We start from the raw sequence: 19,413 nt of genomic DNA on the forward strand, positions 1-19,413 counted from the left end.
AAATAAATTAAATAATACTACTAATAATAACATAAACAACCTAGAGACTGGGCACTGGTGGCTCATGCCAGTAATCCTAGCTACTCAGGAGGCTGAGATCTGAGGACTAAGGTTCAAAACCAGCCCAGGCAGGAAAGTCCATGAGACTCTTATCTCCAGTGAATCACAAAAAAGGCCAGGGGTGGAGCTGTGGTTCAAGTGGTAGAGCCCTAGCTTTGAGCAAAAAGAACTCAGGGATAGCGCCCAGGGCAGAGTTCAAGCACCAAGACAGCAAAATAAACAAACCCAAACAAAACTACACCCCAGCCCAACGCCTCCGGAATCACACAGGTGCTACCTGAGCATCAGTACTGGAAGGAAATGACTTCACAGAAATCTTCTTGGTCACAGGGTCAGGCAAGGTGGTCGTCGCCCGACTCTGCAACATCAGTGTCGCAGTGGCTGTTTTGATTTCTTCTTTTTTACTTGGCACAGGAAGGGAGGAGGATGCACGGGTTACCACCACGCTTTCCTGACTCTCTTTGTTTTCTGGCACTTTCCTGTCTGGGGGCTGCTGGGGAGGCCCGGGGTGTGCCCCCTGGGCAGGCTGCGGGTCTGCTGGCGGCTTCGCACCGGCCCGGATAGCGCTGTGCTGGCCACGCTGCTCCGGGGCCAGAGGCCTCTGCGGACACAGCTGTGACGGGCGCAGCAGGTGCTCGCTGGACTTGCCCAGGTTCCTGGTGAATTCGCTCAGGTACTCCGCGTTGCCCTGGAGCCCGAAGGGAAAGGCGCTGTCCACGCTTCGAGACCGCTTCCTGTCCTCTGGATTGATTCTTCCTCGCTTCCCAGACCTGCCTCTTCTCGGTAGGAGCCCGGATTTCCCATCAAATTTCTCAATCAACTCATCCACACAGGGCATGGAACCGGTATCGATATCTCGCCCAGTGCCCGGCAAGAACGGGATGTACCTGCGATTTTCGTGGCGATTGACGTGGTCCGCGTGGATGGCATCCTGGTCATCCAGTAGAAATCGGTACAGAGAGTTGGCTGACGTGGGCGTGGTGGAGGCCGATGAGGACCTTCGAGACCGGCCTCCATCCAGGACAGGCCCTGCTGAATCTTGTCGCCGGAAAGGAAGGACATCGGGCCGGGCTTTCTTGGCTTCAGGGTGGCCCTGTGGGCTATGAGAAGCTGAGGTGCTCCCATGGCGGGGGGAGGCCTCTCTCACCCCATCTTTGGAACAGCTCTGGACATTCACACACACGGAGGTCTGCTTTTGGGGATCTTCAATGACCACGGAGCTGCAGAGCCGGATGGCGGTGACCCCAGTCTTATCCAGGTCCTCCCCAGGAGGGCTGGGGCACGGGGGAAAGCAAGTCCAAGATGTCTTAGTGGGGGTCCCTTCTGTTGTCACCTTTGTAAGCCAGGGGCTGTCAGGAGGGTGTTGGCTCTTTTGGGGGTCGTAGGGCTGCAGAAGCTCTGGGTGTCTCTGGCAGTTGAGGAGGTGGGATGGCCTCGCCGGGCCACCTTTCCGTTCCAGAATGCCATTCTTGCCCTCGTGGAGGGAGGATGGCTTGAGGTGTCGCGCGGGGCTGGGCTGGGCATATGGGTTCTCAGGGATCTGCAGTTCTGAGCCGGACTCCTTCAGTACGGACCCATTGCTGGCATGGAGAGGCATGGTGTGGATGGTGGGAGATGGAAACGATGGGCCATTGTCGGGGAAAGAGGGACGGGCTAGACAGCGTTCTGTGTTATTTAGGACAATGTACGGGTGGCCGTCAATCCCTTGGACCCTGATACTGACGCCGTACGAGCCTGTCTTAGAGGGCTGGGAATTCCTTAAGGATTTGGCCTCATCACTGGCAAGTCTCAGGTGGACACCATATTCCTGCTGCACGTGCTGGTATTCACCAAAATACAGCTCCATGGTTCACTGGGCCAACTGCAGGAGCAAGAGACAGGGGACAGAAAGACATTAAGTTAGAATGCCAGCTGTTTACGTGACAATCAGGATCATTGTAAGGGAGAATTATCCAAGAAAACCAGGCACGCTGTGGCTGAAACTGGTAGAGCACTAGCCTTGAGTGAAAGAGCTCAGGGACAGCACTCAGACCGGAAGTTCAAGCCCCAGGATCAACCAAAAAACAAAACAAAAAACAAGCCAGGCACGAGTGGTGGTATATGCCGGTAATCCAAGCTGCTCAGAAGGTTGAGATCTGAGGATCACGGTTCAAAGTCAGCCTGGGCAGGAAAGTCTGTGAGACTCTTTTTTTGTCGGTCGTGGGGCTTGAACTCTGGGCCTGGGCGCTGTCCCTCAGCTCTTCAGCTCAAAGTGAGTGCTCTACCACTTGAGCTACAGCGCCACTTCCGGTTTTCTGGTGGTTTATTGGAGATAGGAGTCTCACGGTCTCTCCTGCCCAGGCTGGCTTTGAACCGCGATCGTCAGATCTCAGCCTCTTGAGTAGCTAGGATTACAGGCGTGAGCCACCAGCGCCCAGCGTCTGTGAGACTCTTACCTTTAACAAATTACCAGAAAACCTGAAGTGAAGGTGTGGTTCAAAGTGGTAGAGTGCTAGCCTGAGCAAGAGTTTAGGAATGGTGCCCAGGCCCAGTGTTCAAGCCCACGACTTAAAAGAGAAAAAGAAAAAAGAAAACTTGCGACTTTATAAAGCAGGCACTACAGAACCAAAAGCTGACCAGCTGCCCTCCCCTGACCCCAGCACTAACCTTGACCCATGCTGGGTGCCTTTGAGCTTGACAGCCCTGAGCAGAAGCCCAGCCTAAGGGCAGTCACTACTGTATAGATCTGATGTCTTGGCATGCACAGTTGGGCTCTTCTGTTTCTAGTTCAACACTAGGTTGGTTTCCTTGCTTAATACTATTTATTTTTAACCAATAGGATGTTCTGCATACCAGCATTTGGGAACAAGGTACTTTTCCATACAGATAGTTAAGAGCTCCAAGGTTTAGTGGGGTTTTTTCTTTTCTCTTTCCTACCTCTTATTTATTTATTTACACACAAACTTGCTCAGATGTCTTCAACACTATTTGAATGCAGGATTTCAGTTTTACTTCTTAGCAATCAACTGTATAAAGCGAACAAGGACAGTAATTTTTTTAATTTTTTTCAACCTTTTCTTAACAAAAAAAGAGGTCAAGTAGTATATTCATATGAAAAATGGTTATTTAAAAAAAGATGAGCCAGGTGCTGGTGGCTCACGCCTGTAATCCTAACTACTCAAAGGAGACTGAGATCTGAGAATCTCGGTTAAAATCCTACCCAGAAGAAAAATCCATGAGACTCTGATCTGCAATTAGCCAGCAAGAAGCCAGATGTGGACCTGTGGCTCAAGAAGCAGAGCAATAACCTTGAGTTTTTTAAAAAAAAGTTCAGGAAGTGCTGCTGCGGCTCAAGCAGTAGAGCACTCGCCTTCAGCTGAAGAGCTCAGAGAAAGCGCCCAAGCCCAAAGTTCAAGTCCCACAACTGACAAAAGAAAAAGTTCAGGGACAGGGCTCAGACCCTGAGTTCAAGCCCCAGGATTGGCACATGCACGCATGCACACACACACACACACACACACACACACACTCACCAACATCACTAGCCTTGTACTTCTTAGAAGCATTGTTAAATAAAGTACTTGAATACCAGCTCTGCCATGCCTTAATAGCCAACTTGCTAGGCTGGATGGCTGCTAGGTAGCTGGTGGTGGGTGGAGCCTACAGCGTGGGCACACTGGATAAAGGGGTGCATGATTTGCACCCTCAGCTGGGTGGTGTGAGATTTCATCATGCTTCTCAGAACAGCACTCGAAACTTACACTTTATTTCTGGAATTTTCCATAGGATATTTCAGACTGCAGTTGACCACAGGTAACTGAAACCCAGAAAAAAGAAGGCTATTCCATTTCCTCCTGCTTTTTACCTTGTTGTTCTGAAGTCAACAAGATAGAATTTCATGGATGTTTCATGTATTCACGTTGTTGTTTAATGACACAACTTATGATAGTCAACTCCTAACAAAGCTGAAAACTGAAGTTAAACCCAGTACCAGTGGCTCACGCCTGTAATCCTAGCTACTCGGGAGGCTGAGATCTGAGGATCATGTTTCAAAGCCAGCCAGGGAAGGAAAAGTCCATGAAACTCTGATCTCCAATTAACCATGAGAAAATCCAAAGTGGAGCTGCGGCTCAAAGCGTTCCTTGAGCAAAAGAGCTCAGGGACAGCGCCCAGGCCCGGAGTTCAAGCCTCATGATGGACCAAAAAGTAAAATTAAAACATACAACTGAAGTTAAGATTTTTCTACCCTCAACAGAGGTAACAAGTCCAGAATTAAAATAGACCACAGAGTATTTAAGAACCCTCTTATCTCTCCACTCCTCTATCCCAAGCATATATTAGACACCTTTTGATTACACAGCAGTCTGATCCAGCATCACCCATGCCAAAGGACTCATGGAGGCAAGTCCAGACCCACCCTGAACTAGTATCTTAATCCTTTACATCTTGTTGCTGAGGACTTAATCATAGGGCCACCCCAAGCTACAAGCAAGGTTGGGAAATAGGGAGTCTTAACCGGCCATTGACATACTCAACAAAAATCAGTGCTCTGTTAGTGAAAAAGGAAGTAAGAATCACCTTGAGAAGACAGCACAGTAATGTTCCTGGGACTGGTTTCTAGTAATTTCCATTTGTGGTCTTGAGTTCTTTTCTGAATCTAAAGAAATGTTTTCAGGGCTGGGAAGGTGGCTCAGTGGTAGAGTGCTCGCCTCGCATGCACGAGGCCCTGGGTTCGATTCCTCAGCACCACATCGGCAGAAAAAGGCTGGATGTGGCACTGTGGCTCAAGTGGTATAGCTGAAGAGCTGAGGGACAGCACCCAGGCCTAGAGTTCGGGCCCCATGACCGACCAAACAAACAAAAGAAACATTTTCAGATTTTTTTCCCCCTCACAGCTAGCATTTGTTCTACTGTTTAGGCTAGAGGGCCTTTGATTCTAAACGCTATTAATTTTTACTCATATTGCGGTTAAAAAAAAAAATTAATGGCCTGAACTCTACCCTTTTGAATTGACTGAGGCTTTCTTTGTGGGCAAATACATGAATAATTTGTGTGTATGTGTGTGCTGGTACTACGGCTTGAACTCAGGGCTTGAGGGCTATCCCTGAGCTTTTATGCTCAAGGCACTCTACCATTTGAGCTACAGCTCCACTTCTGACTTTTTGGTGGTTTATTGGAGATAAGAGTCTTACAAACTTTCCTGCCTAGTCTGGCTTTGAACGGTGATCCTCAGATCTAAGGCTCCTGAGTAGCTAGGATTATAGATGTGAGCCACCAGCACCCAGCTAGATGAATACTTTTTTTGTCAATGTTTTATTAGGAGCCCGGTGTTGACCTCCACTTTCAAGTACAGTATTCAAAATATATCCATTAGCTGGGCGCCCGTGGCTCACGCCTGTAATCCTAGCAACTCAGAAGGCTGAGATCTGAGGATCGCGGTTCAAAGCCAGCCCAGGCAAGAAACTCCATGAGACTCTTATCTCTCCAATAAACCACTAGAAAACCGCAAGTGGCTTTGTGGCTCAAGTGGTAGAGTGCTTGCCTTGAGCTGAAGAGCACAGAGACAGCACCCAAGCCTAGAGTTCAAGCCCCACAACCAACCCCCCCCCAAAAATCTATTAGTGTAACCCAAATTACTGCTTAGTTAGCTATAATGCATGCTTGTTTATTTTGTCTGTCCTTTGCAATGTTGGGAACATGGCCTAATACCATATATCCCAGCCCAATAGTTAATCTTGTAAATGAAAACCCTATGAAATTATCATCCCTTTCCATTTTTTCAGATGGGACAACTCAAAGTCATATATTCATCTGAGATACTTATCATGATTGCACCAATTCCAGCTTCATTTTTAATAGAAGTAAAATAAGGTATCATGGATAATGTACTGTTTAGCTTTGCTTCCTCAATGCAGAAGGTATTCTCCATCAGGAAAACTACTGCTGTTTTTTAGCTTTCTCTTCTAATACTTACTCCATGTTACTAAATACTATTCCTGGCTGTGAGTTTCTAAGTCGGTTTTACATATGCTAGACAGCACAGCATCCAAATGAATTTCTCATTCCACAAGTTTCTCAAACCTAGCGTCTGTTTTGTTTTACTTTTGGAGACGTGTCGGCAATACTCTGCCATATTATTCCAATAGCTTTTCCTTTTCCTCTCATTCTGTGTCTTTTCCATAAGCGCTATTCTGATTTTTAGATATAAAATAGCTTCTCAGGAAGGAGAAAGATGAAAGGGGTCACATCAATCAAGATGCATTATTCTTATAAACTGATTTGTTGAATGGCAACTCCTCTGTACAATTACCTAAAGAAAATAAAAATAACCCAGCGCTGGTGGCTCAAACCTGTAATCCTAGCTAAGGCTGAGATCTGAGAATCAAGTTCAAAACCAGCCCAGGCAGGAAAGTCTGTGAGACTGTTATCACCAATTAACCAGCAGAAAACTGGAAGTGGCACTGTGGCTCAAGTGGTAGAACGCTAGCCTTGAGCTGAAAAGTTCTCAGGGACAGCACCCAAGCCCAGAGTTCAAGCCTCATGACCGGCAAAAAGAAAAAAATGTCAAGCTTACCTAGCTTGGTAAGTCCACTGGTAAAAATTCAGGCTGGATGTATACTAAGCATGTGTAAGCCCTGGATTCAAGCTCCAGTACTATAACTATTATATATACTATATAATATTATATAGTATAATACATACAAATGATTATTTCCTGGAGACAGAATCTTATGGAATATATAATCTTGTGGAATATCATATGTACATTATATGATATATGTTATATATGTAGTAATTATATGCAACAACATATGTGTGAACAAAGTTGAGTGTTTTATTATACATATAATTCTATATGTTAGAATCTAGTATGTTATATATAATTATATATTATAAATTAATGCATACTAAACTTTATATTAATATTTAATTTCTATACATTATATTCCAGTCTGTTATATATGTAATATATAATTATGTATTACACATTATATATCAGTGTATATTAATCTTTTATTAATATAGGATTCCTATATATATTCTAACATAATAAGTACCACACACTAACAGATTGTGCCACTGTAGCAACTATAATACATTTGTTTTTTTTTTGGGGGGGGGCAGTCCTGAGGCTTGAACTCAGAGCCTGAGCACTGTCCCTCAGCTTCTTTGTGCTCAAGACCAGCACTCTACCACTTGAGCCATAGCACGACTTTCAGCTTTTTTTGGGGGGGGTCAGTTGTGGGGCTTGAACTCTGGGCCTGGGTGCTGTCCCTGAGCTCTTTAGCTCAAGGCTAGCGCTCTACCGCTTGAGCCACAGAGCCACTTCCAGTCTTCTAGTGGTTTATTGGAGATAAGAGTCTCACAGACTGTCCTGCCCAGGCTGGCTTTGAACCGCAATCCTCAGTTCTCAGCCTCCTGAGTAGCTAGGATTACAGGTGTGAGCCACAGGCGCCTGGCTCACTACATTCTATATAGACAGAATTGAGGTACTTGTTACATACAATGTTTTATATTAACCAAAACCGATCTGTTCTTTTTTTTTTTTGTTTTGTTTTTCATGATACCACAGTCTCAGGGCCTCATCTTTACTCAGCTTCTTTGCCAGGCTAGCATTCTACCACTTGAGCCTCCAACCCAGATTTCTGCTGGTTATTTTGGGGATAGCAGAATTTCCTGACTAGGCTAGCTTCAAATCATGATCCTCTAGATCTCCTGAATAGCTAGAATTACAGGCGTAAGCCACCAGCTTGGCTCAACACAATTCTAATAGACAAGTATAGGGCACTTGCCAGATGGGTAAGACCATGATGATCAGCGACACCTTGGCCTCTATTTCCAACAGAACTGAATGTGTCCTTTGGGATCTGTAGAAGTATTCTAGTTGTTCAATTTTGTAGTGTAGAGATCAACTCAGGGTTCCATACCTGGTAATCAAGGATTCTACCAATGAGTTAAACCCATGACCCTATACCAACAATAACAATTTTTTTTGGGGGGGGGGGGTCAGTAATGGAGCTTGAACTCTGAGCCTGGGCGCTGTCCCTCAGCTCTTCAGCTCAAGGCTAACGCTCTACCACTTGAGCCACAGCGCCACTTCTGATTTTCTGACAGTTATTTGGAGATAAGAGTCTCTCGGATTTTCCTGCCTGGGCTGGCTTTGAACAGTGATCCACAGATCTCAGCCTCCTGAGTAGCTAGGATTACACGTGTGAGCCAACAGCACCCAGCTTAATAACAAAACAATTTTAAAGACCTTCTATACAAACAAATTTATCCTCTGGGATTCTGAGTGTGCTATTTACTAAAGGAGATTATTTTAACTCAACACAAAAAATCTGTATGCTGATGCTAACTTCACAATGAAAATATTTCACCTAACATTTATTAATAAAAATCTCATTTGGAGTTTTTACAGTTCTTTTCTACTGCTGTTGCTACTACAATCGACATGAATTATATTTCAGTCTTTTTTGAGTTAAGGCCACTTGGGTTTATTACAATCTTGGCTCCCTATTGGTAAATTACTCTGCATATTTGACTTTCATGAAATGTCCACAATTTACATTTCCTCAACAACAAACCCCAATCTAATATTTTCATAAAACCCCAATCCAATATTTTCACATACACACACCAAAAAAAAAAAATGTAGAGGCATTTTTCAGCCAGGCACTGGTGTCTTAAGCAAAGACGGTTTTCCTTCCCAGTCCAAGTGTAAACACTGTATTAATTAATGAATTGAAGGACAGCTGTTCTCCACTTCCAGGCACTGAGCCATGCAGACAATCCTAACACGCGCGCATGTGTGCACACACACGCACACATACACACACACAATGTGCATGCACACAACACATGCACACTTCCTCTGTTGGGGACTGAGCCCAAGCAAGGGCTTACATAATTTGGCAGTAAATGCTGAGCAATTGCCAGGATGTCACATTGTGGCACTTGGCAAATGAAAGTGGTGTTTTGGAGTGGAAGTGATGTGTTATGAAAAGACTGTTAAATGGTGATAATTGCTTTAGTTAGGGAGATCAAGGAGGGCGCTCGCAGGAACAAAGAGCTTGGCTCTGGGAAGAGCTGTGAGCTCTGCCAGATGGAAAGGCTTCTCTCCAGGCTATCACATGAGATCAGAAAGGATGGCAGCTAGTCACGTAAGGCTACAACCAACACTTCCACCTCTCCTCGCTTCTGATTCCAGGACTCCAACTTGGTACCTGATGTTTTCACTCACTGGTTAGCATTCTACCAACTAAGCCAGGCCTCGAACCTCAACCTCTTGATTCTTGATGCCCAACGGCACCTCCAAAAACTAGATCCATGTCACATGTCCTCCGGCTAGTAAGGAAATGGAAATGCACCCAGGCAGTCTGAACCTACCCAGCATAGTTTGTCCTTCCATCCCCAAGACAACCATGCAGAAGCACCTAGCATGGCGCCTGGCATGGGAGGAGATTGTGTACAAGTTCAATATGAGTGGTAACTCTATTGAGCACAAATGTGGGAAGTTAATGTGCCCCATTAACCAAGAAATAAGTAATGAGGCTGGGTGCTGGTGGTTCATTCTTGTAATCCTAGCTAAGGTGACTGAGCTCCAAGGATCAGTTTGGAGCCAGCTCAGGCAGGAAAGTCCATGAGACTCTTATCTCCAATGAACCACCAGAAAACCAGAAGTGGAGCTATGGCTCCAAGTGGTACAGCGCTAGTCTTGAGTAAAAGCGCTCAGGACTAGAGTTTAGGCTCTGAGGTCAAGCCCCATGACCAGCAACAACAACAACAACAACCAGAAATGAGCCACAAACTAAAAGAAGGCTGTCTCGTTCAAAAGAATGCCACTGCCAGTCTAATGATGAGCATAAGTTAAAACTTCTAAATGGCAGAAAAAACATTTGCTTCTAAGGTAGGATGGGAAGACAGGATTTTGTGAGGGAATACTTTACATTTATTAGAATACCTTAGAATACATTAGAACCTCCATAAAAAGTAAAAAACAAAAAAATGAGCCAGAAGCAGGTGGCTCACACCTATGATCCTTGCTACTCAGGAGGTTGAGATCTGAGGATCTCAGTTAAAAGCCAGCCCAGGCAGAGGAGTCTTTAAGACTCTTATCTCCAATAGTTCAGCTTTCTATTCTGTCTGTCTGTCTATGCATTTCTGCAGGGCAGAATGTCAAAATGTTTAGGAAAACAGACCAAACTTGTACAATTTCTAAGAAATGCCTCTGCATACAGTCAAGGTGTGAGCACTCCCTGGGAAAACCTTTTTGAAAAAAGTAAACTTGAGGTTTGAACATGAAAGTGGAGCTCAGGCTGGCTTGAGGGTGGCAATCAAAATTTTTCTGTTGTGGAAAAATAACTGTTTCATAATGACTGCTACAGGGCTCCCCGGAATTCATCTCATGCTAAAAGGAGGGTGCTAAAATGAGACAAAGGGCTGGCTATCTGGGAGACTCAGCCAGGAAAGTGAAGAAGACGGATTTGTGGAACGAATGCAGTAAACGCACGTGAGCCCAGCCCTGGGCACCACCCGACTTTTTCACTCCTCCCAAGTGCAGATTTTTGAAGCATGGATAGTCTGTAGCTACCCTACTTCTCTTAGCTGAAAGCACACAGGTCACCTCTGGGTTTATAGTATTCACATGTGTCCAATTTTCAACCCCAGAGACTCCTATGTTATGTTTCTTAAAAAGCACAGAACTCATGTCCAAAAGAACACCTAGGAGGCTGTGCATATCCTGACCCGTGAAATGCCTGCTAAAAGTTTCTCCAGCAATTCAGAGGCTGAGGCACACAAGAGGGCGGCTCTGAGGACAGTTCTGAAGGCAGCTCTCCTATCAGGAGTGGAAATCGTTTCTCACGCATACTCAAGTTCTCACGCATACTCAAGTCCAACCCCAGCTGAAGCCAGGTCTTGATGGCTCGTGCCAGAATCATGCCTACTAGGGAGGCTAAGATATGAGGATTATGATTTAAAGCACACCTGGGCAGAAAAGATGGTGAGGCTCTTATCCCCAGTTAACAAGCAAAAACAAAATCCTGAAAGTGTGGCTCAAATAGTAGAGCACCAGCCTTGAAGGGGAAAAGGCAAAAAGGGAGAGAGTACAGCCCCAGTACTAGCGCGCACACGCACACACACATCCCAGCTGGGGCTGAGAATGTGGCTTAGTGGTAGAGTACTTGCCTAGCATGCACGAAGCCCTGGGTTCGATTCTTTAGTCCCACATAAACAGAAAAGGCCAAAAGTGGCACCGTGGCTGAAGTGGTAGAGTGCTAGCCTTGAGCAAAAGAAGCTCAGGGACAGTGCCCAGACCCTGAGTTCAAGCCCCAGTACTGGCAAAAAAAAAAGAAAAAAAAATCCCAGCTGGACACAACCTCTCTAAATCTTTTCCCTATCTCTGAAGTCGTTACACAAAAATTTGGAAATTTAAATCATATAATGCATGCTAAGTAAAATGACAAGAATGTTAGAACAACAATCACAAAATCCAATCAGTACTTCTAGCCCAAGAAAACTGATTTTGGTCACAAATTGTGTTTAAATAATTAGGAGGCAGAGGCTAAAAGTCTCTGTGATTCACCACACAATATCAACCACTAACATCCTGAAATAATTTATTAATTAGTAAAGTAGCAGGAGGGCTGAGAGTCTAAAGTACAACACTGTCCACAACAGTCATACATGTTTGATGAGTGAATAACTGAACATCTTCATAGAACGAAGAGCATAGAAAGTGATTTCATCAGAGGCAATAGGTCTTTGCCATTTGGACTATATGTAATTCCTCCTACAGAATATGACCCAAAATGCAGCATGAAAGCCTCCAATAAATAGCATCTCACTGAGTGCTGGTGGCTCATGCCTATAACCCTAGATACACAAGAAGCTGAGATCTGAGGATGGAGGTTCAAAGTCAACCCAGGCCAGGCTAAGCTGAGAGACTCTTATCTCCAATTAGCCAGCAAAAAGCCAAAAGTGGAGGTGTAGCTCAAGTGGTAGAGCACCTACTAGCCTTGTGAGGAAAAAACAATAGTGAGAGCATGAGGCCTTGAGTTCAAGGCACACACACACACACACACACACCCATAGAATAAAGAAAACCCTTGAAAAGAAGGTCAGTTATGAGAGAAATTCAGACACCACACAAACAAGACCACAGGGCAAGCTTAGCCGCCTGGCTTTCCCACACTCTCTCCCAACCTTCACCCCATCCACGCCATTTCTGCCCCCTCTCCCTAGGAGGGCTGGAGGGTACACAAGGCAAAGCACTGGCTGAAATTCCCGCTGGAGGAATTCTGAGCAGGATCACTGTTTAATTTTCTGGACTATTACCTTCTTCTTCCCTCTGGTTTGCTGCCAGCCCTCTAAGGGCGTGGTGAGATCAGCTGAAGGCCTATGGTATGTGTGTAATAAAGAGCAAATACCTTTCACCCTCAACTTGCCAGAAAAGAATTTGGCAAGAGAATTTAAAACTAAAAATGCCAGGAGTGGTGGCTCACGTCTGTAATCCTAGCTACCTTCTCAGGGGGCTGAGATCTGAGGATGGTGGCTTGAAGCCAGCCTGGGCAGGAGAGTTCATGAGACTCTTATCTCCTATTAACTATCAGAAAACCGGAAATGGAGCTGTGGAATGCTAGCCTTGAGCAAAAAGAGGCTCAGGGACAGTGCCCAGGCCCTGAGTGAAGGTCCACAACCAACAAAAATAAAAATAAGGGCTGGGAAGGTGGCTCAGTGGTAGAGCCACTGCATGCATGAGGCCTTGGGTTCGATTCCCCCATACCACATAAGCAAAACGAAAAAAGCCTGAAGTGGCGCTGTGGCTCAAGTGGTAGAGCGCTAGCCTTGAGCTGAAGAGCTGAGGGACAGCGCCCAGGCCCAGGCCCCACGACCGGACCCAAAAATAAAAATAAATAAAATAAAATAAAATAAAAATGCCAGGCATGGTGGCTCACGCCTACAATCCTAACTACTCAGGAGGCTGAGATCTGAGGATCAAGATTCAAAGCCAGCCTAGGCAGCAAAGTCCATGAGACTCTTATTTCCAAATAACTACCAAAAGGCCAGAAGTAGAGCTGTGGCTCAAATGTTAGAGAACTAGCCTTGAGTGAAAAAGCTAAGAGAGAGTGTCCTGGCCCTGCATTCAAGCCCCAGTACTGGCATAAAAATAAAAATGTCATATACAAAATACATACCATACAAAAGGCGCTTCTTATTCTTGCCCACACTAGACTCCGGTGAGTTTCCATGCCCTCCCCACCCCTGCTTGCCATACTTCAATGGAGGGAATGGAGCCCAAGCAGAGCCCGGGTTCTGCACACAGCGGGTGGACCAGCCTGCACTTCCCCTGGGTGAGCCTCTGTCAAGCTCTCCCACTGCCAATTAGTTAGACTGAAACCTTTGCCCCGCCATCCCTTCCCACCCTGACACCATTTCTCTGCTGCCAATCACACAGCTACTCCAGCCCAGCTCCCCACCCTCCCAACCCCCACACTAACGCCGGATCCCGCATCTCCACCTTACAGCAGACAGCGCAGGAACAATTCTTCAGTTTGCAATCCTAATGCAATGAATGAATGCCTGAATGTGCTCACTGTGTATTGAGTGCTCATCTAGTGTTTATACATCGAACATTAACCTGCTGTGCACTGTCACATCCGAAAAATCCTGTGTACATAAATGACTCCGAGTTGAACATTAACGCTGATGGCCACATTAAGAAAATAAGACAACCACAGAAAGATTAAAAAAAATAGTTAGGTGAGTAGCTTTTATCCTACGGGTGTGTGTGTGTGCCTGTGTGTGTGTGTGTGTGTGCGTGTGTGTCTGTGTGTGTGTGTACCAGTAGCGGGGCTTGAACTCAGGGTCTTGTGCTCTTGCCTGGCTTTTTTTACTCAAGGCTGGCCCTCTACCACTTTAGCCACAGCTCCACTTCCAGCCTTTTGCTGATTAATTAGGGATATGAGTCTCACAGACTTTCCTGCCTAAGCTGGCTTCAAACCGAGATCCTCAGATCTCAGCCTCCTGAGTAGCTAGGTTTACAGGAGTGAGCCACCAAGGCGTGCCCAAGTGCCAGGCCTCCTAGGGGCTACTTTATAAAGATTTTTGTATTAGAAGACCATATATATTATTTATTTTCCTGGGGTCACTTATTCTGAAAGTCATTTACTATGAAGTCCTCAAACAAATGTGCTCTGCTCTGCGACTAACCTAAGGGTTGCAGGAAATGTGGCTTCTATCAAAACTGGAATCTAGTCGTCAAACGATAAAGGCTGTAGAAGTTGGGTTGGGAATGTGACTTAGTGGTATGGTGCTTGCCTAGCATGCATGAAGCCCTGGGTTCAATTTCTCAGCACCACATAAACAGAAAAGGCTAGAAGCAGTGCTGTGGCTGAAGTGGTAGATTGCTAGCCTTGAGCAAAAGAAGCTCAGGGACAGTGCCCAGGCCCTGAGTTCAAGCCATGAGACTGGCAAAAATTCAAATTAAAAAGTTAACAAAAAAATACCTGGAAATATTTTTTTCAGTACTCTAAAGGGAGGGGGGAATACTAAGAGAAAAAGGAAAGTCCTTGCCTGGCAATAAAGGGTTAAACCATCTCTAGGGAGGAAGCCCATCCCTAGGCCCATAGGCCACAACTCTCCCCTCCAGCCAGCCATGAGCTTCCTTTGTGACCTAACCATGGGCAGGCAAGCGCCTTTATTTTCTCTTCCTGAGAGAGAAGACATAACCATAAATCTAAAGAAGCTAAAAACCTTGACCCATAAAAGGAGTAGCATTAAAAACCCACACTCAGCATCTCAGAAGAAAAGTTTGCTTCCACGAAGGCTTTAACTAAGACCTTTGAACAATCACTGAATTCACATTAGTGATCTCAGCAACCCCGTGCTCGGCCAGCCCTCCCAGGGCCATGGGACGTCTGGGCCAGGACTCCTTCTAAGGGCATGGCCATCCACACCATCCTGCCCTTCCCAGAGGGTGTCTGGATTTAAAACTGGATTTAAACCAGGCCCTGGTGGCTCCTTTAGCTACTCAGGAGGCTGAGATCTGAGGATCATGATTCAAAGCCAACTCAGGCAGGAAAGCCTGTAAGACTTTTATCTCCAATTAACCATCAACAGCTAAAAGTAGAGGTGTGGCTCAAGTGGTAGTGTTAGCCTTGAGCACAAAAGCCCAGGGATGGTGGGCTGGCCTTGAGTTTAAGTCCCAGAACTAGGACAATAAATAAATGCATAAACAAATAAATCTGGGCTCTCCTGCTCCAAAGTAGCCTAGGTAATCTAGGGCCTTTCTGTCCATCCAGGAGATGATTATAATCTTGTCATTGAGGGGAGCATCGCCCTCCCCCAGCCCCCATTTAAGCTTACTTTAGTGAAAGTGTCCCATCAGCCTCACACAAGCCCACCCGAGAGGTTAAACTGGGGCTCTTACATCTAAATGGACCACTGAGAATGCTACTTGCCCTTAGCACTAAGTATCCCAATGCAGTTTAGAGAATGGGAGGGGGGGGGGAGGGGGGTCTCTGTTGTTCAATGCTAGAGCAGAATTGAGATTTAAGAAAAATCATGTCAACAGCCATGGAGTTTCTATTTATCTATGTGTGATATATATATATATTTATGTATGTGTGTCTATGTATATGCTCATAAATATATATGGTATATTATGTATATGTGCATATATGATGGTGTGTCTTTTGCTGCCATAAATAAAGGCCACAAGCTGGGCCCGGGTGGCTCATGCCTAGCTACTTGCTGAGATACGAGGATCAGTTCAATGCCAGTGGGGGCAGGAAAGTCCTCTGATCTCCAATGAACCACCTGAAAACCGGAAGGGGCATTGTGGCTCAAGTAGTAGAGTACTAGCCTTCAGCTGAAATGTTCAAGGACAGAGTCCAGGCCCAAAGTTCAAGCCCAATGACCAACAAAAAAAGAAGCAAAGGAAAATGCCATAGATTGGGTAGATTAAGACCAATTTGTTAGCCAACCACCTGTCATCCTAGCTACTCAGGATGCAGAGATCTGAGGACTGGGGTTCAAAGCCAGCTGGGGCAAGTAACTTATCTCCCAATTAACCACCAGAAAACCAGAGGGAGCACTGCGGCTCAGAGTGGCACAGCACTAGCCTTGAGCAAAAAAGCTCTGAGACCCAAGGATCCCAGTTTGAAGCCAGCCTAGGGGAAAGAAAAAACGTCTGACACATTTATCTTCAATTAACCACTGTAGCTCAAGTGTAGAATGCCAGCTTTGAGTGGAAAAGTTAAGGGGCAGCACCCAGGCTTTCAGTTCAAGCTTCAGTATCAGCACTATTAAAAAAAAAAAAAAAAGTAACTTGTTTTTCATTAATCCGGAGAGGAAAAGTTCAAGATCAAGGTCAAAGTGCCAGCTAGTTGAGCTTCTGGTGAAAGCTCAATCCCTGGCTAGACAGCGACATGGCCTCACATGGCCTTTCCTCTCTCACCCTTCCTCCTGCTGCTGCAACCACGACGCCACCAGGAGACCCCTGCCTAGGCGACCTGATTTAAACGCAATGACTCGCCGAGAGTGGGAGCTCATACCTGTAATCCAAGCTGTTCAGGAGGCTGAGATCTGAGAATCACAGTTCAAAACCAGCCGGGGCAGAAAACTCCATGAGACTTTTATCTCCAATTAACCACCAAAAAGCTAGAAATGACTCTATGCTCACGTTTCCAAAGTGCCAACCTTGAGCAGAAAAGCTAAGGGATGGCCGAGCACTGGTGGCTCCCGCCTGTAATCCTTGCTATCCAGGAGGCTGAAATCTGGGGATCAAGGTTTGAAGCTAGCCTGGGCAGGAAACTCCATAAGACTCTTATCTCCAGAAAACCAGAAGTAGAAGTGTGGCTCAAAGTGGTAGGGTGCTAGCCTTGAGCAAAAAAAGCTCAGGGACAGCACCCAGGCCCCAAGTTCAAGCCCCAGAACCAACCAACCAAAAAAAAAAAAAAAAAAAAAGCTAAGGGATAGTATCCAGTTCCTAAGTTCAAGCCTCAGTACTGGTACAAGAAAAGAAAAGAGAGAAAGAAGGAAAGAAGGCAGGCAGGGAGGAAGGAGGGAGGGAGAAGGGAGGGAAAGACAAGGAAGGGAGGGAGGGAGGGAAAGAGGGAGGAAGTATAGCTCAAATGGTAGATTGCATAGTCTGCACAGGGGCCTGGGTTCAATACCCAGTACTACCCACCACCACCACCCCCCAAAAAAAAGGCTGCTTTCAGAATGAAGACACTAGGCAAAGCTGAGCCTACCACAGGAAGGGAATGGAGGCAAGAAGCGGATGAACTCACGTTGCATGTACATACCAGAAGGGCTCTCATGTGAAAAGGAGATTAAGCCTGCTCTGTGTGGCTCCAAAGCTCAGAACAGTGACAATGAGTCTATGTGCCAGTCACACACATTCCAGTTCAATTCAAGGGAAGAATAAACACTTCCTCACAGTGATGCTTCATGATAAGATAGGCTGTTTGGGGAGCCAGCAAACCCATCCCTGGCAGAGCTTACACAGAGCATGGCTGCGCAGGGTCTGGCTCACTGGAGATAGGAATGTGGCATCAGCCCCTCACTGAGGGCAGATTCATCCCAAAGCTCAGTCGCCCTCCACCAATCAACCCTCAGCGCTGACTGAACACATCAAGATAACCAGAGATAAGAAGGCACTGAGAAGGACAGTGGGGACAGCATTTGAACTGGAATAAATAAAAAATAAAAATAAAAACAACTAAAGAGTAAGGAGTTTCCTGCAGATCTTAAGTGTTTTATCAGTGTTAGAGAATGAAGTCTCTTCATTGAAGGACGCTGTTCCTGCCTGGACCAGAAAATACATGAGAGGGCTGGGAAGGTGGCTCAGTGGTAGAGCGCTTGCCTTGCATGCATGAGGCCTTGGGCTCGATTCCTCAGCAGAAAAAGCCGGAAGTGGTTCTGTGGCTCAAGTGGTAGAGCGCTAGCCTTGAGCTGAAGAGCTGACGGACAGTGTTCAGGCCCAGAGTGCAGGCCCCACAACACACAAAAAATAAAAAGAGAATACATGAGAGTCTCAGGATGACTTCAGGCACATCGTTGGCACCATCTTATCCCAGCATCAAAGCCATCCCAGTGACTCAAGCCTGTAATCCTAGCTGCTTAGGAGGTTGAGATCTATAGGGAGGTTGAGATCTATAGATGGTGGTTCAAAGCCATCCCAACAGAGGCAAGTCCGTAAGACTTCTATCTCCAGTTAACCAACAACAACAACAAAAAAACCCTGAAAGTGGAGGTGTGGTTCAAGTTGTAGAGCACCAGCCTTGGGAAGATCAGGAAGAGTGCCTAGACTTAGAATTCAAGCCCCAGGACTAGCACAAAACAAGAACTGCAAAACTCATTATCCGATTGCCATCTAAGTAATCCAAACCTATCCTAAAGGAAACCTGGAAATGTCATGTAAAGCATTATAAACACCTAAGCCCTGGTAGCTCACACTTATAATCCTAGTTACTCAGAGGATCATGATTTGAAGCCAGCAGGGGCAGAAAAGTCCATGAGACTCTTATCTCCAATAAAAATACTCAAAAAGCTGGAAGTAGCACTGTGGCTCACGTAGTAGAGTGCTCACCTCACCTTAAACAAAAGGAGGGTCAGGGACAGCACCCAGGCTCTGTGTTCAAGTCCCAGGACCAGCAATTAAAAAAAAAGCATGGGCTGGGAAGGTGGCTCAGTGGTAGGCCCTGGGTTCGATTCCCCAGCACTACATAAGCAAAAAGAAAAAAGCCTGGAGTGGTGCTGTGGCTCAAGTGGTAGAGTGCTAGCCTTGAGCTGAAGAGCTGAGGGACAGCGCCCAGGCCCAGAGTTCAGGTCCCATGACCGGACCCCCCCCCAAAAAAGGGAGGGGGAGATCAAAACATCGGTTGCCTTAAGTCAGAGCCAGGCAGTTATCATTGACTTAGCAAAATATCTTGCTACCCACATGCCTATAGAAAGGCCTTTGGGATGCCCACGCTGCAGTTCCACCTCTATGCCAAAGCAGAAAGACACATAAATGGAGAAGCCATGGCACAGAACAGGAATAAAACACTGCTCCTAGACTGAATTTAGAATCAACTGATGAAGCAAGCATTAGCTTTGCGAGCTCAAAAGAACCCAGTTACTGCAATAAAGGAATGTAAGCCAAAAAGAAGAAGAAAATTGTTTTAGATTGCATTTACAGCCAAGCACCTATCAATCATTCCAGCAATGAATTCCATAAACACACTAGTCATTTTATTAGATGTACACTGCACTATTCCCTGTGAGTTTGACCATGACTCCACGTCACGTTTGAAGTGTTTAGTTTTGTTTTGAACAGTTTGAAATGAGGGCCCCCTGGACCAGATATAGGTCTAAGATCCCTGAGAC

At 45.8% G+C, this 19,413-nt stretch overlaps 1 protein-coding gene across 1 annotated transcript in view; it reads right to left on the minus strand.

Annotated features, from left to right (window-relative positions):
• Cgnl1 (cingulin-like 1) overlaps positions 1 to 19,413 on the minus strand; it is a 107,705-nt gene that overhangs the window by 62,675 nt on the left and 25,617 nt on the right. Inside the window, exon 2 of the mRNA XM_013009947.1 lies at positions 338 to 1,921. Within this exon, the coding sequence (XP_012865401.1) occupies positions 338 to 1,906 (1,569 nt within the window). The 5' untranslated portion in view covers positions 1,907 to 1,921. The remainder of the gene's footprint in view (positions 1 to 337; positions 1,922 to 19,413) is intronic.

The sequence above is a fragment of the Dipodomys ordii genome, unplaced genomic scaffold (genome assembly GCF_000151885.1).
Source record: "Dipodomys ordii isolate 6190 unplaced genomic scaffold, Dord_2.0 Scaffold11, whole genome shotgun sequence".
Taxonomy (NCBI): Eukaryota; Metazoa; Chordata; class Mammalia; order Rodentia; family Heteromyidae; genus Dipodomys; species Dipodomys ordii.